The 26,054-nt window shown below is 37.8% G+C and overlaps 1 protein-coding gene across 7 annotated transcripts; it reads left to right on the forward strand.

The window, feature by feature from the left end:
* Window positions 1-8,857: 8,857 nt before the first annotated feature.
* Window positions 8,858-25,166, forward strand: WASHC3 (WASH complex subunit 3). 7 transcript variants are annotated; one of them, XM_075711679.1, is made up of 7 exons: window positions 8,858-8,918; window positions 10,602-10,700; window positions 12,996-13,061; window positions 14,512-14,640; window positions 16,205-16,315; window positions 19,938-20,002; window positions 23,413-25,166. In XM_075711679.1, the coding sequence occupies exons 1-7, from the start codon at window positions 8,868-8,870 to the stop codon at window positions 23,495-23,497; spliced, it is 606 nt and encodes a 201-aa protein (XP_075567794.1). In that variant the 5' UTR covers window positions 8,858-8,867; the 3' UTR covers window positions 23,498-25,166. The 7 variants fall into 7 exon arrangements, with proteins under 7 accessions (XP_075567794.1, XP_075567804.1, XP_075567812.1 ...); XM_075711689.1 differs by having other exon boundaries at window positions 16,208-16,315; XM_075711697.1 differs by having other exon boundaries at window positions 14,512-14,619.
* The last annotated feature ends 888 nt before the right edge of the window (window positions 25,167-26,054 follow it).

Here is a 26,054-nt window from a genome sequence, read left to right on the forward strand (position 1 = left end):
GCAATTTCAGTCTGCCAATCTCACTCAGTTAACACAGCTCAAATACTTTGAAATTCTCCAGAGTACCTACAGAAAGAACACCTGTCTCTGTATTAACTTTCCTGACCATCACTATCTTATAAGAAAGAAATGTAATAATGTACTGTCAAAAAATGTTGTCTGTGAATGTATTTGCTGAATAAACTAGTTACCACTAACAGTGAAGAAGCTAATGGTATAATGAGAATGACAATTTTGAGAAGTATTATTTCTCTTAAGATGACGGCGGGATTTACTTCAAGTATGCCAAACAGCGTGTGGGTTTTTTCTGTTCACAGTCTTTTACTTCCAGCCTTTTACAGAAAAATCAAAGACATTCTGCTTTCTAGAAGCATATTTCTCATGCCCCTCCCATACAAGACCCAGAAATTAAGTAAAAGAGAAAAGAGTAAAAGAGGGAGACAACTCCTGTCTTCGGTACCCTTTTTGCATGTTTTTTCAAGTGATAGCAAGATGTTCAGCTAGTGTAACAGCTCCTAACAGAATCATAGTCATCCTTATTAGCAGTAGTTAGATTTTTAAAATATTCTTTTGTTTGTCCCTATTTATGCTGGATGCATACAACCAATTCAGAATTAGGACAGCAAAAAAGTGACATTACAAACACCTTTTAAAAAGTAAGACCATATTTTATTTCTCATCATTTCTTATCCTTGAGAAATTTTGCTTTCCAACTGCAACCAAAATTTACCTAAAAGATGAATATAAAGTTCCTCATAGATTAATCTATTTTCAGTATTGTCTGTTGAATCTCATCCTTTGTAGGAGAAAGGACGTAATTTCCTAAAGGTTTTAAAGTTCTCTTTATTTTACTCACAAAGCTGTTCTACTGACTGCCCGCTTTAAAAACTCAAATGTGTAAAGCAGTCCTCTAAGGCTTCTTTTTCTGGAAAAGCTGCATTCCTTTTTTCTGTTAAGTACTATAGTACTTTTAAAGTATGTTCCTCTAATTGTGATACCTGTTACGGTTTTTAAATAACTCTGGGTTGTGGACTAATATAAAAAAAAAAAGTCATTCTAAAGCAAAAATTGTTAATATCTGCAGGTGAGCAAATTAACTCCCACTGTGTGCATTTGTAGATTTACATGAGTTACCAACAAACTAAAAGCTGCTTACCTGTTCTAAGATACTATATTATATTTGTATTTATCAAACGAAAATAAGTTTAGGAAAATTCTGTAGTAATTAAATTGATAATGTTATAACCCTGCAAGATCCTTTTAACCTCTTAGGATTGTCATATGTACCTTAAATTGAATTTGTTTGCCCTCTTCTAAACAAGAAAGACTTTTTGTGTGTTATCACCATTTTCTTCTGTGTTAACGTTCTCACTATTCTTCTTTAATATTGCCACAAAACAAACAAAAAAGTAATAATTAGCATAAATCATTAGTTTTCATTTGTGTAGCTGATAATATCCCTGTCTCCATAAACTGTGATATAATTGGACAATTCCAGACTATTTGGAAGACCTTTTTTACTTTCTCCAGCAGGGTTACCATCTGCTGCAGTTTGATCTCCAGTTTTCCTTACTAAGGAGACAAAACCTGAAATTATCACAGAATTTCTGGAGGAAGGTAATTCCAAATCCCAAATCAAAACAAATTCTACAGATAGAAATTGGAGGAGTCCAAAATACTGACATCTGAAAGACCACTCACTTTGCTAGGCTTTCAATGAAAGAGGTAATTATTAAAGCAATATTTGAGATCCTTGTACAGAAAGCAAGGTAATTATTAAATCCAACAGCTGGATGCCACAAAGACACAGTAAACAGAGTTGGTGTAAGGATATCCAACAGACTTAAATGAGGATAAATATTTTGGTATTACGGTAGTGTCCAGTTGGAATCAATTGCATGCAACCTTTTGAACCAACCCCCCCCCTTTTTTTTCTCCAAATCATTCACTCGCCCACATACAGTGCAACCAAAACAGATTTAATAATAAAAATAAGATAACCTTATAAAACCCTTTTGGGTATCCCAGCTGGTTGTAAGAAAACATCAAAAGTGCAGAACAAGCAAAGTAGTACAGAAAAGTTGATAAAAGTGCACATGGATCTCAAAAGTGAGTAACTATTTAGCATGCAACCAAGAATCATTATAGCAGCGTTCTCACTATCTTTGCTGTAGTGTTTTCTGTGGACAGTCTTTGGTCATACAAAATTGGACTGAATGTGTCACTTCACCGAGCAGCATCTAATTGCTTGTCTTAATGTTGGAGTTGTCCAGTGCCTGTTGGCTTTATCCTGTAATAGTTTGTGGGGGACTGTACTTAGAAGCAGTGGTCCTGGAGCAAGAGCTAGGAGCTGCATCTTCCCAAATAGCATCATCATGCCTTTGGCATCATCTTCTCAATTCACCTTTGATCATGTTCACGCATTCTTGTATCTCTGTCTAGTTAGTCATTACTTTTGAGCCAAAATACCATAATGCAGTTCATCTGAGCTTTTCCCTTACCTGTGTATGTCTTTTCCCTGAGACTCCTGGGGAGAAGTCTTCCTCCCTCAGAACTGGAAGGACTTCTGAATTAAAAGAAATGTGTTATTTTTTTCACACAAAAATAGGCCTCCTTTGATTTTCATGACAAAGCTGCACATGAATACTTTAAAAATGTTTTTATTCAATCTTTGTTTATGGGTCTCTTTCAGAAGTTTCTGATCATTTTCTTGGGCAAAACTGATGCAAAGATTGCATCCCAAAGCCATCTCAAAATACTACATTGTAAAGTGGAAGTGGTGGTAATGCCAGTAAAACTCTTATTTCAGTATTTTTGAATTACTTTAAGACAGAATGCCTTGGTCTGGTATCTGCTGAAAATTTCAATACTGATAGGATTTCCACTACATTCAGCTTTCAGTTAACAGATGTGAATTAACCAGGCCCCACCCTCCTCTAGCTGCTGTGCAGTAGCTTGTGCAACAGAAGATTCCTTTCACAGGAGGCCTGCAGCTGCTTATTGTTGTTTGAACTTGTTCTGTGGAAATCTCCATATTCATTACAGGTGAGTGTAATGAAAAATGACCAGCCGGGTTAGCTCAGTTGGTTAGAGCATGGTGCTAATACCGACAGATTATTTCCAGGTGAAATGTATTATTTGTGCTTTAAATTATTATTTTCCCTCAGAAGGCTGGCTATTTGATGCAGAACCCACATAAACGATGCACCAGAGTACAGGTGACATTTTCACAGTGTGGATAAGCAGCCATGGTATGGGGACCTTCACCACTCTTCCCTTGTAATGCAGCAAGTGGACTTACTGTGTCTAATACGCTTCCTGTGCTGAGCAGCAGTCCGACTCAGCCCCTCCCTGCCAGCATCCAGGGGACCATTTCAAGGGAGGTGCAAATAACCGGTGTTACTATGAGACTCAAGTCCTTGGAGTCCATGTAATGTAGAACTCTTGTATGTTCTCTCTGCCAGATACACATGAAGTGTTTTCCATGTGGACTCAGCTGACTAAAAGCCATAAAATAAGTTTCCCCTTTTTTGGCTCGGGCAGTAGAGAGTTAAAAGCAACTGGCTGAATATATACAACCAAAAGGAAATCCCAGTGTGTAGGAAACGAGAAAATGGCTCGACTAGAACGTATACAACTTGTTAATTTTAAGATGGATTTGGAAGACACTCCAGTCTTGACTGGTATGTGCTTAAACTGCAAAAGAAGCAGACTGGAGGGTGTTTCAAAATACAGCATTTTGTTCATCTAATATCCATAGCTTGACGAGAGAGTACAGGCTTAATGGGAGGTTTAACTGGCTCGTAGACACAGCTAAAAATCTTTGTGGCTCTGAGAGGAAGGATTGGACTGGGGCACTGCTATCCTGGATGTGTAGTGAAACTGAAACAGATTTTATTTTCTGTCCACTCTCAGACCAAAGCTTTGCATAGCACCTAGCTGTGCAGAATATCATACGCTAAACTCAGCACCCATATTGACAATGGCAATTTGTATTAGGTATGTGTAGGTACATTTTGACTACGACTTTTTTTATTTAGAATTGCTCAAAACCCAAGGGGGCAGAGGACAGAAATTCTTTTGTTCTGTAGTTAACTCAGAAGCCAGGATGCTTGTTTTTAATACTCTGTTTTTAAGGACTACTTAAAACTATTTACCAAGGATTGGAATGATCTTGCCAAGTTCAAGGCTGTTTGTATTACTTCTTTCCAGTATAAAATGGATATTTAGGAAAAAAAAAAAAAAAAGAGCAGCTAATGTTTTTAGCATGTTCTCCATGTTCTTCCATACAGAACAAAATAATTAGTTAATCCTCTGATGTGGCCTTAGCACAGTACTTGGAAAATTGAAAGAGCCATTTTGAGAGAACTGCAAACCATTTATCATTTAATTTCTGTTTTATTTTTTTTAAATGAGCCTACATAACACCTGACATTTGTATTTCTCAGTCTATTTAACTGTCATGGGTTAGTAATCCTCTGAACCTTCTGTTTGCTACATTTGTATATATTCTCACATACCTAAATTACGGAGATAGACTTTTTTTTTTCCTTTTAATTCAGTTGAGGGAAAAATCATTGAGGTAATATCAGTTTCATATAGAAAGCTTTGCCAGAATACCCTTTGCAAGCATGGATTTAGAAGACTCCATGGGAAATAAAAAAAATGTTAATCCACACTCTGACCTTTTCAGCTGTTCATTGGACCACCTTAGTAAAAACAACTTTTGCCCCTATGGAGGATCAGGTGACACCATGTCTGGAAATTTTTTGGATCAGCTTTTTGTTTCTGTTTAACTTGCCTCTCAATTGTATAGCTATTTGAGTTCTGTGCTGATTCGAACAGAATATTGTGTCTTGGGACCTGTAACAGTATATAAGTATACAAAATGCATACGAACCTGGTAAGTTACAGTAGCACTTGCCAGCTTTTTTCTGCTTGTGCAGTTTTGTTTTGCAATTGACAAGAGGCTCTGGTTTTGTGCAATATAAAAATATATGTAGCAGATCAGTTTCAGTGCTTTGAAACCCATGCTGTTGCCTTTACTTTTTAGTATATGCTAATCACAAGACAAAATATTTTTTACTAATGGTGAAGACAAAGCTTTGATCCGTTTTCTGTACACACAGCTTTTGCACTCCGAGTTAGCCTCAGCATCTATAAAGTTAATGTCTTCAGAATACTAATGTTCAACTGAACAGCATTTCAGTAACTGTTAAACAGTCTAATCTTTACTTCACTGAAAGGTGGAGCTACATGACTGTGTCTTTAAATGCCTGCATATATATGTACACATACATAGGGTATAACCTGCCAGCACTTACGTACCATACCGTATTTATTCCTTAATTTGACATTTATCATCCAGTATGGGTGCTGGTACAAAATACATTTTCAAATTGTACACACTGTAAGTCTGGATATTATCACTCCATTATTTTTTATAAATCCTCTCATTGGGGGTTCAGTCATTAATAGGTCCAGTTCAATTAAAAGATTTTTTTAAGAGGTTTTGGATCATTTTCCTCTATTCTCTGTTTTTCACTTCTCATACCCTGCATTTCCTAATTCCAGCTGGGAGAAAAAGTGCTGTGTTGCACTTTTCTATGCAGCATTTTTGGCCAAATTAAAAGCAGGAAGTACCAGAAAGTTCACAGAAGAGCATATTCTTGTGAGATTTCTTGTCCAGCTTTACAGACCAAGAGATTCAGATAAGATTTGACTAAGCATTTACATTACTAAATTTCTGTGGTATTGCCTAGAAAACTTGTGTTATGGACATTTTACGGTAAATGAGATTATTTCTTCTTGAATATAACTTGGGGGGGGCGGGGGGGTTGGGGTAATTAAGGTGGCAAGATAATGCACGTAGATAATTTAAACAAACAGCAACTTTCCCCAGCAAAAATTTGCACAATTCCTATAAGCTAGATTAAACCTACTCAACTCTGTAGGCTAACCCCTTGTCCTTCCTTTGGGAGATGTGAGAAATTGCCAACTACATGTCGTTGCTCCAAAACATAGTATGAAACACAGGTAGTTCAATAATTCAAACAGTATGGGCAAAAAGACTTTGCTATAGTATTTTAGTAAGAGAGTAATAAGGATGTGCGTATAACAGCAGGTTAGTAATAAATGTACTACAAAAGTAATAAATATAAAATCAAAGAAAAGCTGTTTCAGTACGTAAATGAGAATTTTATGTAAACTTGAGTAGCAGATCTATGTGCTCTGTGTACAGCTACCATGGATTCTGTATATGGCTTTGTAAAATGCTTAGCAAACTGAAATAATTTTGATGTAAATTAAGAATTTTGTTAAATTTTAAACTAAAATTAGCATAGCACATTTTGGTTCAAATCTTCATGGTATTAAAGTAATTAGTGCATTTTTATTCATCTCATCACGTGCGAAGCTTCCTACTGATAGCCTCAGACTATGGTAGATTCTTAATTGCTCTAAATTTACGGGTTTTTTTATTATTATTAAATGTAGCAGTATTTAGATGTAACCATGAAGAATTTTCACCAAATATTTTCTCCACTACATTGTATTCGGATTCACTGCTGTAAATGAGGACCCCAAATCACCCTGATTTGTCTTGTCTTCCATTAGTACACACCCTTAGAATTTAAATGAAGTAAAGTTTTACTTAACAGGTTGAGCTGTTAGTAATCTTTTGTTCTAATGTTATAACAAACATAGCACACATCATCATTCTAGGATTTTTCGTTGCTTAGCCTAGATTCTCCAAAACTTAGCCCAGACATCAGGACTGGGAATTTGGTGTTCACTTTGACATCCCATCCCTTTTCCAAAGGATAGATTCTTTTCTGAATTGATTATTCCTGGCTAACAGGAGAATAAATTCTGAGAGTCAATGATAGTTTTCATGGAATAACCCAATAGATGCAATTTCCATATACTGTTTGAGTCAGGGTTTACTGACAAATGCAAGTGTGTGTAATGCTCTGTCTGGAGCCATCTCTTTGGGGATTTAAAGGTCATTTCTCATCTTTCATTCATAGTTAATCAGCCTGCGGGTTAAACGCATGATCTATATGCAACTGCCATTCCTGACTCTCCACAGAGGCAACAGGTCCTCAAATGTTTAATGACTTCTTTAATGGCTTTGATCCCCATCAGTTGTCTGGCCAATCAGTCCCACAGAATAGATATCTTAGCTCACAGAAGACATGTTGAAGATGCAGAAACCAAATTATTTAATATTATACAAGATGGGGTCAAATACACTTTCTGTTCAGCTCACAAACTCTTGTACGTAACCGTGTATAACTGTAGATACCACATTCAAAATTTTATTAGCACAGATGGTGAAAAAATCATCAGTACCAGGAGTTCAGGTCCCGTTCCTAAGCTTTCACTGTGCCTATCAATTTCAGCCAGTAGCGCTCAATCAAGCACAACATAAAAGATCAGATGTGCGTCCAACAAAGAAGTATTTCTGTTGCTGTTCTCCTGAAATGTCACAGGTGAAGTTGCATGAGGTAGCAGAGTTACCTGTATTTTTGCTACCAAAGCCAGCAAGGTCTTACTCTGTAACCCTGCTCACCAGACTCTGGTGTTCAACACACGCTGTGGCTGATTTGATTCAATGCATGAACCAAGCAGAAAACAGACCCTCCTCTAATGGTAGTTCTCTGCCAAGATGGCAATTTGAACTGCCTTAAGGAAAGGATCACTGTGTGCTGTACCTGACAAATGGTAAAATGAGCGTGCATAGCCATCTGTGGGGAGTGAGAGAGCGATGGGAAACCCTTTCTGATGGTGCAACCCGTTCAGAGTGGTTCAACCCATCTTTCTATTGGGACCCCACTTCTAAACGGTGTGATCAGTCCTTTGAATCCATCATAGAGAAAAACAATACAAGCAACCACTCCAAGATAAAAAAAAAAAAAAACCAACCAAACAAAAAACCCCGGGTTGTTTATTTTACAGTTAGGGAATTCTTCCAGAGGAACATCTGGAAACCTATGGTCTGGTCCCCTTTTCCTTGGAGCCTGGCACCTCTGAGGTTCCTCGGCTGAAACTGAGTAGACCTACTTACAACCTAAGCTTGAGAATCAAATGAAAGCAGCGATAGGTACTGCTGAACAAAACCAAAAATGTTAGATGGGCCACAGCTAGGTTTACCATACTCCTTTTTTTCCTTTTGTGTAAGCATTAAGGTACAGGCATCTTTTGTAACATGATTACAGCCACGCTTTTGTCTTTTTCAGAAGATCCCAGGGTATTTTTATTGCCCCTGTTCAAACTGTGGCCCTTCACCACGCAAATTATGCGTATGAGCACAGACAGAGTTTCTTCACTAGCTTTTCTCATTATTTTCTTCGACGTCTGACCACCGGGAAAGGGCCTTTATCTTCCCAACCTCTGTTACCCAGGGCCTTGCCCTGAGGCTGTGCTGTCCCTCACCCGAAGCAGGACAATGCTGGCCCCGCCCCGGCCTGGCCGGGGCCCCTCCGGGGCAGGGACGATTTACAGAAGAAACCACACAAGTTTTGGGAAACGCAGTGCATTTATACTTCAGGAGCATCTGCCCACGATAGCTTGGTCTCCTGCCGCAGAGGCGGGTTAGCAGCGAGGCGGGCCATCAACTAGACGGGCCGGGGCCGCCCTCCCCTCTCCCCGGACTACGCGTCCCATGATGCATTGCGCCGGGAAGGCGATCGCGCATGCGCAGGCCCACGGGCGCGGCCCCCCCCAGCGCCGCTCGGAGTGGAGGTTTTGTTTCCGGGCCGAGGCCAAGAGGTCGCGCACGGAGCGCCAGGGGCTTCCGGGGTGCGGCGGGAGGTGGCTGGCGGCGGCGGGGCTGCGCTACGTCCCGCCGCCGCGGAGCCGCGGGGATGGACGAGGACGGGCTGCCTATTGTGGGCTCCGGCATTGACCTCACTAAGGTATGGGCTGCGGCCGCCCGGGGGGCCGGAGCTGTCCCGCTTCCTCCCCTGGCGGCGGCTGCGCTGGCCCTGGTGCTGGGCGAGACACCCTTCCCCCCGCTTCCCGGCCCGGCCCGGCCCGGCGGTCGGGCGGGCCCCTGAGCCCGGCCGCGGCCTCGCCGGACCCCCCCCCCCCCCGGGCGCCCCCGGCCAGCCGGGGCGCTCTGCTGGCGCGGGGGAGGGGAGCCGCTGCCGGGGTGATGTGCTGGGGGCTGCCGAGGCGGTGCCGGCCGCGCTTGCTGCCTTGGAAGCAGCGGCCCAGTGCCCGCAGCGGGGTGGCAGGAGGGCAAGGCGGTTCCTCTTGTCTTCAGCTGTGTCCGCAGGAGTGCGGTATTAATGTTTTCCAAAAGCGTTTTGCTCCAAGTTCTGCGATAGCATTATAGTTAAAGGCTGAGCCGTTTCAGTCTTAGAACTCGGAGGCAAATCCGGTGCAAAGCTGCTTATTCATGTCTTTTAATGACGCAACGGTTTTTTTAGCTTTGTTTCTCAAATATAGAACATAGAGATAGGACAGTTCAATTGCCCTAGTGATCCTTCCATCCTTTGTGCTACCCCATAAATGTCTGATGAGGTCGTAAGCACTGTTTGACAGTTTCGGAACTACAGCATTGAACTTTAGCAAGCCATACACGTGCACAGACTGAAAACTTGAGATAGTAGCAAAACAATCTCACAAAAAATCACAATATCTTAAGATTTGTAGTGAATATCTGCGCTCACAAATGGAAGACCAAAGAAGAGGTGAAGACTAGAGAGTCACTATATTCACAAACTGTTGTTCAGTGCAGCTGAAGCTTGGCTGCACGTATTTTTCCTTTTAAATCCTTCACTTTAACCAATTACGATTCTATAGAGTAATTTCCTGTGTGAAGTTTAAGACTTAAACAGCTGTCCAAGGTAATTAACCCTGAGGCACTATAATTTTATACATAAGCATTTCTGTGAATGTTTCTGATTCCAGTCTTGTATAATGGTTTACATAAAAATGCCAACTGTCTCTTACGTTATGAGCACCAGCCTTTTTTTTTGACAAACATAACATTCTACCTTTTAGTCTAAAAAGTATGTGTGCATCGGATCTGACTTGGAGGAGTGGCACTAAAGTGTAATTTTAGGACAGTCTGGGCTTGCAAATAAGAAAAAGTATAGGTAGCCACTGAAGACAGATGGCAATTTCACTACTCTTTATTTTTTATTATGGTGTTGGTTGTAACTGAGTATTTGTATGGATGACCAAGTTTTCTCTTCCTTCTTAAGCTTCAGAAGGAAAGATTCTGGTTTCCTCTCTGTTTTTAAAAAATGTTAACACTGGTTTTCAGGAAGGTTCACAATTTCATTTAAAAGTATTTTCTTAAATAAGATAACAGTCCTTCATTTATGTGGATCTTGTTGCTTTTTCTGTGTATCCTGTAACTTTTTAACTGTCATGTTAGCAGATTTTTAGTGAAAAAGGATTTGTATACATGTATACGTGTATATATATGTATGAAAAAATTGTATAGATATGCATTCATAGCAAGCACATTTAAGGCAGATTTCTAAAATATTTTCTTCTAAAACATTTGAATTTTTTAACAGGTCTTTGAATCCAAATGTGAGAACTGACATCTGTATAATCTGATTTTCTTATATTATTTAATGCAGGTTCCTGCTATTCAGCAGAAAAGAACTGTAGCATTTCTAAACCAGTTTGTGGTTCACACAGTGCAGTTTCTCAACCGCTTTTCTACTGTTTGTGAAGAGGTATGTTTATTATTTTCCTAGCTGTCAATTTATAGAAAGAAAAAAATCTTAGAAATGAGAACCATTCACTTCAATATTTTTGACACAGTAATACTGGTAGCTTAAACCAAAAAATTTAGTCTGCTTTCTGTTCAAGGTTTTTCTTGAGTAAGTGCTTAAGACTTTCTTTCCCCAAGATATCCACATGAACTGCTGGTTATACCACATTTAATCCCATTTCCTTAAACTTTTGCGTTTGGCACAGTCTTTGAACTTTTTGATACATGGAATTTGTTCTGAGCAGCTCCATCTGTGAGTATCATCTTGTTTTGGAAGAAGGATGCCATATTCCTATGGTGCTGAATCCATTTTGACAGTCAGTATCCCTCTCATCTGTGTCCTAGGATATTGCATCAAAACTTGCTTTCAGATTTTACCACCTTTAATTTGAAAGGGTGATACACTAAGCTCTGAATGTATATAATTTTGATGTGGAAAAGACATTCTTGGCAAGTGATTAGTATGGAACGTGAAGCAGTTAATTTTAGCATCTTGTGAAAAAGAGAAAAATGAAAATATTTAGTACTAACAAGTGTTTATGATGACTTTAGTGTCAATGGAAACATACCAGACTGACAGGACTAGAATTGTCCACTGAGCAGGACAAGCATGTTTCCTCCCTTGTAGAAAGGGTGTTCTCTAATGTGGCTTTGAGCTTAACCTTTTTGTCATTAGTGGTTTTTTTGTAACTGTTCACTAGTTTATTCAACAAAGACTACTATATAGCCCTAAACAGCAGGGCTAGGGCAGCAGTCAAATCCAATTAGACTAAGCCATGTAATCTGAGAAATTCTGTTATTTGTTAGTAAAGTTTAGATCCAGACCCATGACAAGTATAAAATTTGGCTACCACATCAACATATGGAGCTTCAGAGGAAAAAAAGTAATTGTTTTCTACATTTTTAAACTTATTGTAACTTGATACGTGGGACAGTGTAACTGCTTGGTGATGCTGTTGTCAGTTGTCCAAAACTGAGTTGTCACATGATCTGAATATTACCTCCTACATAGGCACTATGGAAATCAGAACACATATATTTAAAGCCATCTTGGGCACGCAGCAATGATGTGAAGTCTAGTTAATAAAACAATTATTAGTTAACCTAAACATGTTGTTACCCAGGAGACTTTATAAACTCCTTGAAATAATATTTGTATTTATGAAGCACAGAAGTGTTTTTAATATGAAAGGTCCGAGTCTAAATCAACAGAAGCCAAGAAATTAAAAATTAGGGCTGACACCATCCTTAACTCTAAATTTCTTGGCTCTTGTCTAGTCAAACTGACCCGTAAAGTTGTACAAGTGTCTTTTGTGCATCTTTCATCCTCTTTCCCCAGCTACACGTAGGGCACATAGTTCCTTTCAGTAGGAACTAACTCCTCTTCATGAACAAAGAACCATCTGTAAACAAGTCAGTGCACTATCCAAAAAGACTAACTCCTGTCAGTTTCTCTTTACTTTTTCTAGCATATTGGCAGAACTGCCATTTTCTTAGGGTGTTAAAGTTCTGCTTCAGAGCCAGGCAGAAACCTGCCAACGTGCCAGAAAGCTGTCAGAGTGGTACATATCTGCCAGCCAGCGTGCTAGCCAACTTCACTTGGACAGGTCTGGTGGAGTATGGTAGTGATTAGTTAAGAGTGACAGTTCTTACAGAATACTTTAGAAAAACTTAAGTTGTATTTTTTTTTTTTTAAAAAAAAAGGTGTCAAAATTTGATTGAGTTGCACCTGGAGCATGTAAAGCTTCTGGTTAGTTCTGGTTCACTGTGCATTTTGACTATATAGGACTTTCAATCACCTGCTGTATTCTTTATCAGATTTTTCTGCTTTGTATTTGCTCAGTTACATACACACACATCACATCTTTTCATCTTCCACATTTGGAAAAAGCTCTGAAGAAAGATGTTTTGGTAACTGTGAGAGTACAGTATGTCTACCATTATTCTCCAGTTGCTCAAAGTAATACCCTATTTACTTTGGCTTTCTTTCGTACATAGTCTCTCTCCATTTCTGTCAGTCATTATTTGGGAAAACTAACTGCCTAGTAAAATTATTTAAAATTTGAACCACTGTAGCTATGGTACTAAAAAGGGATGTCACCGCTTCATTTATTTCATAATGTCATCTCATTTACACTCTATTCTTTCTTCAGCAGGTAGAAGACAAAAGTGATTTTGTTTAGCTAGATGTGAGCTGTTTTATATGTACAAGTGGCCTAGGGGAGTGTTTTCACATCCAAATTGTTTTCTATTCTAGAAATTGTCAGCGCTCTCTCTCCGTATCCAACAAATTGAAACAACACTCAATATTTTGGATGCAAAGGTTTGTATGTGTACAGACTATCTTCTAACAGTGACAGCCTCCTAGGTTACATGAACTAGATTCCTTTTTATAGTCTGAATTGAGCAAGTAAGTTTTCGTAATGATTTGAAGGAGCTAATACAAAATGCTTACATGGCAAATTCTCTCTTCGCATCCCTTGCCACTTATCTTGTGTAACATTTGAACATGTAGTTGATATGGAAGAAAGGACCCAACAGCATATAGTGGAAATGTTGGTTTTGTCTCTGTTAAGTATATTGAACCGGAAAGGAGCACTTGGATCTCGGAAGGGCAACTGAACTACATGGCAGCTTACTTGTGTTTATTCTATCGCAATGTTTGTTTTTAAGAAAATGGAAGGAAGTTTTCCAATACTAAAATATGCAACTTGTATTGCAGGGTGGCAGTACGAAATTGCATTTGCCATGCAAACTCCAATAAGAAATTTTTGCCCCCTTTGTAAAGCAAAAGTATCTTTGCAAGTGTTACCGGACTGTAGGAGTTTCAAGTGGTATAAGTAACTAGATAGATGTCTTGTAAACCTTCTGATACTGAAATGTGACCTGAATTGGATCTAAGTTAACACAAATGTGTCTGATGTGTCTTCTTCAGCTAAAATGACAAAAGGATATAATCTATAGACATGTATTATCATTTAATTTGCTAAAAAAAAAAACAAACCAAACAAAACCAGAAAAAAACAACCAAAAAACCACCCCCTGAAAAGTTTTAACCAATTCTTTCAGTAATGGTGCAATCAATTTTGGTTGGCTTTTCTGAGAGCAGTGGTAGAACATTTTGAAACTGTTCATTAAGATCTTTGTGAAAAAATACTGTAGTAGTACAAACAGTGCTTACTAACTCTTAACTTATTTCAAAATATTTAGAAATGATCAGTATTGATAATTTTTGCAGAATTCCTCATAATCATGTCAAATAGAATTTCCTTCAAATAAATATGTGGCATATTTAATATCCACTCTCAGCATTTCCTTAAAAAAGAGTGAAAGATGTAGAAAATTGCAAAATCTGTAACCAGTCACCCATCTCTTAGGTAAGAGAGCTGTTCTGGTCATGATTTCTTTCACCGTAGAGGAAGTAGCAGAGAAGATAGCATGGCTCTTGTGTGGTTGATAAGTGCAGTAGCGAAATGCTGGGAAGGTGTTGAAGCCTTTCCTGCACTGCAGCCCAGTGCTAACAGTGAAAACTCCAATGGAGTATTTTGGGGTTTTTGTGGTAGAAGCCACCTGAACAGAAAAATCTTTTTTTTTTTTTTTTTTCCTTTCCTTTCTCCCCAGTCAAAATACCAAAATTAGTGATAAAAAGTTATGATTTTACTAATGTGAAACCTACCTGGGGAATATGTGGTAAGCAGCATACTGCAGATTTTATTGTACATGTAGACTTATGATACGCTCGTTGCTTATTTGATGATGTTTTGTACATTCAGTTATCCTCTATTCCTGGCCTAGAAGATGTCAAATTTGAAGTGTCCAGTGCAAATGCGAATAGTGTTACAAATGGTCCTGTGGCACAAGCTACTACGGATCAACAGACAGCTGTGTCGCCTCAATCTGGAGTAAGTAATGAAGCATAACTAATCCTTTGAAGGAATATAGCTCTCCGTGTCAAGTTTTTGTCTCATTTGAAATAGGTGGAAGAAGCAAGTCTATTGGAAGAGAGCAATCAACTGTAAAGATCTAAAACTATGTTTTTCACTAAAGAAACTGTTTTAACGAGTGACTTAAAACAAAAAAGGGTATACCCTTTGTTGAATATGCGGCTTAAATAATTAGAACTAACTCAGATCTAATGGTAAATGCCTCCATCCTCTTCTTCAATCACGCTAAAATATGAACGTGAATTACATCAGGGGACTGGGAAGGTCATGAATGAAGACAACGATTCGAATCACGTAATTCCAACTCTTTTCTCCTTCCTTTAGAATGTGAGTTTACAGCTCAAATTGGACTTTCTAGCATACTTTATTTTAAAGAGGTTGTTACAGTGAATGTTTTCTACATGTGATCATCTATGTACAGAAAATGCCAGCTTATTATAAGTGATTAACATTAAGATCCTATCCTTGCAATTAATTTTTTGTTGGGGGGTGTCTCTGTGTGTGTGTGAGTGAGTGAGTGGTTGGTTTTTTAACCCAAACTTAAATTCTGTGATCACCACTTCACTAAGTGAGGCTTTCTGTATGATTTGTAGATGGAGTTCTTTCCTTAGTTTCCTATTGTTATAGTTTCTTTTCTTGGAATCTCCAATTCCAGTCTCTGCTCATTCTCTTATTTGGTGGAAGTTGCTGTGGAGCTGCAGTAGCTGGAGTACTCTGCTGCCTTTCCCTGCCTCTTAAAGACTGTAACTCTAATTTGCAGCCAGCTACATGGGAGACAGAATAGATAGTTAGCGTTGCATATTTTAGTCATGTTAGAGAATGACTCTCAGTTATTGTGTTTTCTTTACCCTCTCAGATATTATGGTAGGGACAGATAGATATTCCTGAAAGGAGGTTTCCAATGATACTTTCAAATGGTAGTTTAATAGCAGATATGCACTTTTCTCTTGTCCTTTAAATAGTACTATAGCTTCTTCTAATTTTTTTAAAATTAATTACTCTCAAAGATTCTTTGTTTTCATTATGTTATCCTTTAGGTTAATGGTTTATACTAAAAAGTATAGTTTAAAAGTTATATCATGTGTGTGAAACATTTGTCAGGGAATCAAATATTTTGAGGAAAAAATGCATTGGACGGCTAGGGGAGATATAGAGATATCATCCTTAATATTTTTTTTTTTTAATAAAGGGAGCATTTACATTTAGTTCTGTTTTATTCATTGAATACAACAAACTTAACAGGGCTATTATAGGCTAATTTTTTTTTTTTTCACATATTGTGCAATAACTTAAAATTGTGACTAAAAGTAGAAAGTCACACTTGTAACAGTCAGTAACAAAAGAGCTGGTTTTTGTTTTTTCATACATCTTGGAAATCTCTAATACTATGAGCGTAGATCAGAATAATCTAGATGGAAGAAGCATTGCATGTTGTGCTTAAATTACAAATTTTGTGGATTGAAATCTGTCCATGCGTCTGGTCTGCATACCTAACCATTAAAGTGTTATCTTCTTTGTACAGCAGAACAATATACATGAAGAAGGGTTACAGAAAACGGAGGTAGTAACAGAAAACGTCAGAACTGTGGCCAAGGATCCCAGATATGCCAGATATCTCAAAATGGTACAAGTGGTAAGTCAGTTCTGTTATCATTCTTTGGATACTCCATTATTTTTAGGTGGAACGTCACACACAGCTGTAAGTGAGCATTAAATGTCTGGAGACATATATTGCATCAGTAATCTTTAAGTTTAGATAACATCACATTATTTCTAGCGCATTTTCTCTAATAAATGAGTTGATGTAATATATTCCCTCAGACAGCTTCAGGCAAGATCTTTCTACAGAATTCTGCCAATATACGTGTGAACTGAAGGTGTGAAGATGTGTAAATGCAGAATGATATTAGCTGGAGTCACAGAAGATGCCACTGAAAGTGTAGTAGTTCTGGCAGAACTGATGTCATTCCTTACCTACAGACATGATTACAGTTTGGTTTTGATGTAGGGTACAAAATGCAGCTTTGCTAGTATAGTCCAGAGCAGGAGTATTTGATATTTCTGTAGGGTTCAAAATAGAGATAGAAGAATTCCTTCACTGCTTGGTTCCACTTCAGTTTCCTGTTATTCGTGATGCAGGTTTTGTTTACCTCTTTATCCATGGGCTGTTCTACAGATAAATAGGAAATAAGTGAATGTAATCTAAATATTTACATGTGTGAAAACTAATGAAGGAGTGAAAAGGTGAATGGGAGACTCTTGGTGACATTTTTTAAAGAGCTCTTTTTTTCACGACCACAAAATTAAAAATGGGATTGGAAACAAAGAAAGAAAAAAAATCTTTCTTTATTTTCAAGCTGTTAGTGGAAATTTTCCTCTAAAATATATATTATAATTCTGGAAAATATGACTGTCATAGTATTAGTAAAATGTTGCTCATGTTAAAACTAACTTCATGGTTTCACTCCCTCTTCAGAGCAATTATTACAATTGGTGTGCTTGGTACTTTGGATGATGTTCCAGACATTATTTTTCATTTGAATCACAAATTGGCACTTTAGGGGTAGCTTATTACAAACCATTTGGAAAACCTTGCAGTGGGGTAGTAGCAGAGAGTAGAACGCTATGTTAGTGTATTGATTTAATGCCAGACTTCAAAGTGGATGTGAAAATGCTGGGTAGTCTAATTACTTTGACTTTTTTTTTTTTGTGACTGCTAGAGGAGTGAGATCTCACTTTCCACATTTATCCTTTGTACTGGCAGTTCCTGGTGACTCCTCTGCCAGTTGTAAACAGTGTGGTAGGAAAGTCAAACTAACATACTACAAATTAATGTGTGTTTTTGTATTTGCCAAATGTTTTCTTGTCCAGTCAAGTATTTCAGTTAGTGTCATTTATTTGCCCAAATTAAGTTTCTAGCTGAAGATGTGTTTGAACTGGTCATTTATTTATTGCTCATGATATTTGTAGTATTTAAGAATTAGCACTGTGAAGAGACACTTCTTTTACACTAAAGATAGCTGTTCTGTGAAAGAGTAACAAACTCATTTCGATGGAGTGCAGTTGAGCATACTAAATTCATATTTTTAAAAATATACAACAATAATTTTCCAGTAAACCTTACAAAAGCAATATAATATTTGCTACAGTAATGTTCAGAACACTTCTATTGACAGTGTGAGAGGAGCAGTCTATGATTTCAGATAAACTTAATGTTTAAAGTACAAATACTCTTACTTGATTCTAAACACCAAACATGACTGCATAGATGCCAAGATACTGACTGGCCTGATATAGATTGATCCTTGCTTTAAGGACTGAAATAAAAACCAAACATGGAGACTGCACTAATCTTCAGGAATTGCCAGCACTGATGGTATGTGACCTCTTTCTGCACTATGGAGAACCAAAACCTATTTTGTAACAAGATTGCTACTTGCACTGTGGCTTCTCAGGACCTGCACACTTCCTGAGCTGCAGGACCAGGGTGGGAGTAGGGCTGGGGTACACTGTGGTGAATGTGTAGTGGTTTAGGTTATTTCAAATCTTAACTGGGCAGAGACAAATGCAATGGAAATCTAGTATTGGCTACTGTGTTAGAAAAGTACACCTGTGCCGTTTCAGTTTCCAATCCATTCTTAGAAGTTCGTACACCCAGCTCCCTTTCATTGAGAGCAAATATAAATTCTGCTTTGCCTGATCTGACTCAGTCTGTTTTTCACATGGTTTGAGTTGATGCATAAACACTCTCATCAGTGACTTCTGAGCTGGGGAAAGGAACCCTAAGAGCATTCAAGCAAGGGCAAAAACATTAGATAGTACGAGACAGTGTATAGACACACAATCCCTGGTGTCCAAATCTATACTAGAATAAGGGAATATTTTAAACTGTCATGAAATACTCAAATGCTTTCCCCTTTGTAATGTACACTAGTTGTGACAATTACAAGCTAATATCTCGCAACTATTTTGAGTAACGTTTTTGCCAATATGCCTAATAAATGCTAAAACTATGTACCTGTCTGTATGCTATTCTGGAATCTTCAAGCAAAATCTTGACTGTGATTCTTACTGTGAACCTGCACAAGGAAAACACAGTAAGACAGCTAGCTTAGTTCTCGCTTTGCCAGGTTAGGTGCTGCAACTGTCGCTAGTACCACATGCTTCTCTGGAGCATTAGTCATGGCTGCCCTTTATTTTATTACTATTTTACTTACTTTGGACAACAGGTATTTGTCCTGTGCCAAAAGAATCCTACACTACTTTTCACTTAGTTTGTGAGACCTCTCCTGACTTTCATAGACCACCAGTAGCTTTGCCCCTTCGAAATCAGAAATTGTATCCCCCCCACTTCCCCCCTCCCCCCCCCCGCTATCTTGGCATGCAGTGGTCCAGGTGGTGTTTCTGATGGTTTGCAACAGGGGATGGCAAAGCAGCAAGTTGTCTTTGAGCAACTTTAGTGGAAACATAGGGGCAGTTTGTTGGAATGTATCTCCTAAGACGATGTGGGTCAAAGTGTTCTTGGGTGTGCGATCCAAGATGAGGGGATGTTTAGGTGTTGCTGAATAAAATAAAGTGCAGAAGTTGTGGAAGGATTTGCAGTGAAAGGAAGGAATTCTTTTTTTTTAACACATACATAGTTGGCTAAAATCCATTCACAAGTCATAGAAGATTCAAGCTTGACTGTACAAGCACTTGTGTCAGAGGAACCACTTTTAAATTGTGCTTCTGTTCTCATGTCCTGTTTGCCTTTTCTGCATGCTTTTTAAAGACTTTTCCAATTTTTAGCACCGCCTTAAGGTATCCTTCCGGACCTGTGCCAGATGCACTTTCCTGGTTTTCTTCCCTCTTTGGCTATACCTTCAGTGTGTCCGAGTCTTCTTAATCTTTCTAGCACAACTGTTCTCTGCTGTCTTTGTGCTGTTTTGTGCTTTCTTCACATTCTTATCCATACACATAACTTCAGCTTCCTGGTTTTGTCTGCATGAATTGCAAATATATCTGTCCATTCCTGATATTCTCCCTGCAACTTTATCTAGATGTTTTGCAAAAAATATAAAGATTAAAAGGGCCTTTGATCTCTGTCACTACTCACTTCTAGGTTCATACTGATGGCAGCTGAGATTATCATTCCGTGCTCTTGTTCAACAAGTGACATGCATAAATTTACATGAAAGTGTAGCCTAAAAGAACCTGTGGAATTTAGTTCACCTGTTTGTGTCCAGTAGTTTCATATTATTCTTCCTCCTACACAGGGTGTTCCTGTAATGGCAATACGAAACAAAATGATTTCTGAAGGGCTAAATCCAGATCTTCTTGAGTAAGTAATCTGTAACTTTCAGTAGGGCTGGAATACAACCATGTGTTTAAAAAACTTGGAAAAAAGTGTGCTTAGAGAAGCTTTTTTCAACTGTATTGTGAGTCTAAATTGTCAGCATTAAAACAGGTTTGGAAGTCTTCTGTGAAAGGCATTTTTAGCATTTTATAGGTCTGAAGAGGGCCATCAGTACCAAAGGAGAAGGGATGCAATCTTAAGTATGAGCTGTCTTTTCAGTATTGTCTAGTCCAAAGCAAGGCCCAGGAAGTACAGAGACTGAAATATAAGTGGGTAGGTACTGCACCCTCCCAAACAGAAAGTTGCAGAACTTTACCATTCAGATTTGAGAGGAAATGGAAGGGCTTCTTCCAAGCCAAGGAGGGGTGGTGCAGTTCAAGGAAAAGGATATAGCAATGACAAGGTAGCATTTGACAATGTGCGTTTAGCGATGAGGAATTAAATATGTCAGTAACCATTTTCACTGTACTGTTTAGAGTATGAGGTTTTTTCCCAGATATTTTCTTCCAATACTTCAGTAACAAAATGTCATCATTGTAGAGTAATAAGAACAAACTCTATTTTATTTTGCTGGATGCAATGAGGGACAACACAGTTGTTTCCAGATTCCCTCAGTAGATGGAGCATACAACTTGACTTCAACATTGACAGTGTAAATTGAAGTCAGCAGTTCAAAATTGTGACTGTTGATTGAGCTAACCTGATGGGAGGACTACTAAGAATAGATACTTATTTTCAAAGCTACTTGTCTGGCCTTAAGCATGAATTTTAAGCTTACTTTACATTTGACATGTAGTTTAGTTTTACTGTACTATTTCACAGGATTTGTTAAACTGATGAAAATACTAACTTTCATTCTTACATTATAGCCACTGAACTGTTTGAAACACTTTTGCATCCTTTTCAGAAACTGTCAATGTATTAAAAAGTCTGCTTCTCCTTTCCAGTGAAGTTGTCTTACGTTTTGGAAAGGTTTATTCTGAAACTAGCAACTTATTTAATAAAATAAAAAAAAAATATAGGAAAACCGAAGTATTGTCATATGTTGAGTCACTTTATCTCCCAGCTACTTCCGGGTGTCTAAATAAGCCTAAAGTAGTTATTCCTCATTTCTCATTTGATCAGTAAAAATATCAAATAAGAACAACACCACAAGTAAGAACCTGTGCAAGTCTGAGATAGGGTTATCAAACATGGTTTTATTATATGTGTGTTAAAGGTGTTGTATTTCTTAGTCTGCATTTCTGGTTGGTACCCTTCTGTAAATGCTGCTATTTCTTTGTGTTTGGATGGATTTTTATAGTAGATAAAAATAAGATAATAGGTTAAAATTTCAAAAGCTTTTTTAAAAAGTACCTGCTTTTGTATTGTCTGTTTTGGGTTAAGACAGGAACATTATTACTGTGGACTGGGGCTCAGGGAATATGTTTGGGTTTTGGTCTCAAAGTCCATCTTCAAAGATTCTGTGCAACACTAGCATTAGTGTTAGGCAGATTTTCTTTAAAATGTTATTGGTTTCAAAATTGTATAGCAAATCTACCTGGTAAAAGAAAGCTAATTATTTGGCAAGATGCATAATGCCTCTTTGAAGAACTGATGTTATTTGAAATAATTTTTTAATATTTTAAGGAGTCACAGATTACTTTTCTTTTAAACTCCATGTTTTCTTGTCTCAATATCATAGACTTTTTTGTCACATGTATCTTGCCATTCACACCACATTTCTTGGGTCTTCAGGTTCCTTCAGCCTGCTCACTCAGTCCCAGTGAAAATTAGGAAAATGTACATATTGCTGTATGCTCAGCCGCTTACTGCAGACTCTCCCAGCTACTTGCCAGTGACTGAGCGTGGTTTTTCTGTGGCTGCAGAGATGCTAATTCTAATAATACGGAGTTGTTTATATTCTCTTCCTTCGGCTGTTCTACTTCTGTTATTGCTCCTTTCTCAACTTTTTACAGAATTTGAAAACTGCCTATTCTATCAAGCTTCCAGTTTATCTATTTTTAACTTTTGTTTCTTATCCTTCCTCTCTTGCCTGTCTACAATTCCAGGAGAGTTTGTCCTGCCCTCGCGAACTAAAGGAATTCATTGCCATCTTCCTCTCCTTACTAGAGGAGAGTTTTTGCACTGGTCTCTCCAGATCACATGTCTTTGCACGGCTCTTCTGTTTTGTCATTACCATGGCAACAAGGAATAATATTGTGAAGTGGTATTTGCATGAGAAAGCAAACGCTTTCTTAATTTATTTTAGAGGTGTGCAGGGGGGAGGGAGAAGGCTCTCTTACAGTTCTTTAATGCACTTCTCATTTTTGCACCCAAAATGTTTAGAAATGCTTTAAAGGTACCTTTGGGATTTCCAACAGAGAAATTATAATAAACAGAACCAAAGTTGGAAAAGAAATTCTGTGGCATGGCACACAGGGGTAGCCCCAAGATAAATAACAACAGGACGAATAATACGATTGTCAGCTTAGTTTAAAATGTAATATTTTATCAAAGAGAGCAGTTAACTATCATACAGGAAGCTAGTTCCTGTGAAGATCATTCTTCCCCTTCCCCAAGTATAATTGCGTGTATATTTTCTATCTTGGTTTCAGAATTTACCAGGCTGTCTTACTTGCATTGTCAAACTCATTACATACTTAGGAGGGAGACTCCAGGGAGAGCCAGCATCTTCAGCCAGTAGTGTGTGTTAGTCTTTAGATGGCTTGCTTCTCTCCCCTTCATTCCCAGTAGATTCCCTGAGCAAATGTTTTGACATGATGTTAAGATCCATCTTAAATATTCTCTTCAAAACTAAATACAAGAGATCTGATCATTTATAGTCAATAAAAATCCCATGGCTGCTCTTGCATGTCAAATTTAACCCAGTGTTCTAGCCAAATTCCACTCTGAGTAATTCTTTTTTGCTTCTCTAAATTATCCCTGCAGTTTTAGTTGGATACAATATTGTTCATTTCCTGTCTTATTTTTTTCATGTACTATTTACACTGCTTAATGGTGTACAGCATGTTCCTTTCAGCCCTAGAACCTCTGAAGATTGAAAAAAATTGAATTAATCAGTATTGCCTGCGTTCAACTCTTTCTACAAGTGTTTGCAACTTCTTAGTGAGCTGTCATTATTTCCGATAATCTCAAAGGTGTGCATTCAAAGCAATGTCTACAGAGTTTTGATATCCAGTGAGTTACAGTTTCTGGTGTTTATCTTTCAGTTCTAAGTGAAGCAATACCAATAAGGTGTGCGTTTGTAAACCGTAAACAGTTAACGTGTTAAATGTTGTGGATATAAAGTGCATGCAATTGTAGTGAAAGGACATCAGCATTACATGCTAAGTTGCTTGTGTTCTCAGCTGCCTTCTAGGATTTACAACATACAACATTTTTGTTGCCTGCAGGACCCCAGATGCCCCTGTGCCTGCCTGGGGAGATGATGGGAATGCAGAAGACAGTTCTGATAGTGAATCTTCATTTAGTGACTAAAGAGACTGATTTCAGCCTTTGGAAACCTCTGTTAAGTGCTAATGTGTTTGGAGCTTTAGCAGATAACGGTTTTGCACCGGTCACATGGGTGACGTGATTTATCTGACAGCATTTTTAAGGACTAAGATCCTCCATGTTCTCTCCCAGAAAGTTCAAACAGGCAGCATGTTTCAACGTGAACCTTTCCACCGTGAAAATTAGTTGTGAGATCCTTGCAATTTTTATGCTGCAACATTTCAGATTCCTTTCTGATTCTTCTGAAATTACTTTGTAAAACTAAAACTTCCACGCCTTTAAATGTCCAGGTCTCTAAGACTGCATTCTGGTCATCATTGTTTCTTTTCTATGTAACACTTTGAACCTGAGTTGCCTTCTTTCTGTCCCATAACGTACAGGTAAAGTAACTTTTCAAAATGAAATTGTTTAATTGTAATCTGATGAACTGTATTTTTTCCCAATATACTATATTCTGAAGTGATACAACAAGAATTACACAGAAGTCAGCTATCTTATGTTGATTGCAAATTAGTGACACTGTTTTGAAAGAAACTAAAATACAAGTGAAAAAAACATTTAAAACCAATCTGAATCTGTTTTCAAAGTATATACTGCTATTTGATTTCATATTGGAGTCTATACAAAGTTAAAGAAATTCCTGCTCTGTGGAAGAGTTGATTTATCAAATTCAGGTTACAGTGGTGTAGAAAGCTACAACTATTGCAAGATTGGTTTGAAAATGACACTGTGAAAGAAGCAAGTGACTGGGAGATTGTTGATGGAATACTAGATTCTCACTACTTGTTCACTGTCACGTGGGTCAGTAGAAACCACTTTCTGATTGCTGTTGGGCTTATTCAAAAGGAGCTGTGGCTGAGCCGTTTGCATAGGACAAGAAATCACCTCCAAGTTGGTGCTTTTGCTGATAATTTCAGCAAAGAAGCTGAAATTCAGTTTGTATAATGATAAAATTATGTTGCTACCTCTTGAGGTATGCATTGGGGAACAATATAAAGAAATCCACTTGGAGCCCTGAAGACTTCCCTCCGAAGTACTTAATCTATTCCATGAGTCAAAAATGACATTTCATTGAAGAACCAATTATATTAAAGAAGATTGCACATGAAATTCTTCACAATCTATTTGAATTCCCTAGATCATTGTGATTATAACAGAATGCTGTGGGCCAGGCAATCATTCACTTTCTGATATTTCACATTCTTCCTGAGACCAAGAACAGACTAAAACTGAAGCTCTAAGTATATAAATTTGTTAGCTTTTATGACTGAGTCATTATCTTTTCTCTTAGTTACTTACGCCACTTCAGTAGGTTAGCTGCTTTTTTTTCTCTTTAACTTAAGCATGGCTCCCACTTCAGTCTAGCAGACATATTTAAGCTCTTCATAACCTGTAAATCAGAGTAATGCCTGAATCCCTACAAAAGCAGATATGCACTAGAGAATGTCTAGAGATGGCATTTCAATGATGAGTTAATTATTACTGAACACTTAAACAAAAATATTCCATAGTTAACACTTGGTAAAACTTGATAAATATTAACATATTAGCAATAAGTATTTCAAAAGTAAATGTTACAATGTTATTTCAGAAAGCGTATATTAAAGCACTAGTGACTTTTTGAAATCTATATTTGAAAACTCATTGAAGCAATCTGTATAATTAAAGCTATGTTTTGTAAACCAAAGTTGTAGATCTATTTTATTCCTGTATGTTTTTTTTAAACAAGATAATGAAAATTCTTCTGAAGTCTCTGCATTTCATGTTTCTCCAAAACTAGTTACGCTGAAGTTGTATCAATCTGCTAGCTATCTCTAGGGCAATCTCTAGGGGAGAGTTTTGAAAATAAGGGACTGGAGTTTAACCTAAGCCATGTTAGCACTCTGACTAGAGGAGGACTGAGAATCCCATAGCTGCTATTCTAACAAGAAAATTTAAGGAAGACTGAAATTAAGGAGAACTCTATGTTTGATACTCTTGGACTGATACTGACGAATGTAAGGAAGCAACTTGATTTAAAGAGTTGACTTGAGACATAGTAGTTAATTATTTTTTTAAAGAAATAAATAAGGTTACCAAAACACATTTAAGGAGGTATGACTTCCATTGTTTATCATTTTGAAGAAGCTTTTTGTGTAATTTTAGTCTGAAAAACCTAAAATCAGTTGTCTTTTACACCAGTACAGTTGTATTTTTACGTGGAATGAAAAAGAAAGCCTCTAGCCTACTGTCACTTGTTAAAATGAAGGATAACTAATTGGTAATTTCATGTCACAGAATAACAATTTCATTAGTAGGCATCCTGAATGTAATTGCTTAAGGCTTGGGTTTTTTTCAGGGTAGCTGTTTACTTTGGAATAGTGCAGTCTTGGTAGGCTTGCAGAAACATTAAGAAAAAATCTTGCCACTTTGTCTCCTCTCCCACTTGAGTGGTGGTACACTGCACAGTAAAAATCCAAGTGTTTGAATGGTGAGGAACCAGGGAGAAAAAGATAAAACCTTCCCTTTTTACCTTCAGTGCATCAGCAGCCATAACGCTTCG

The sequence above is a fragment of the Pelecanus crispus genome, chromosome 1 (genome assembly GCF_030463565.1).
Source record: "Pelecanus crispus isolate bPelCri1 chromosome 1, bPelCri1.pri, whole genome shotgun sequence".
Taxonomy (NCBI): domain Eukaryota; kingdom Metazoa; phylum Chordata; class Aves; order Pelecaniformes; family Pelecanidae; genus Pelecanus; species Pelecanus crispus.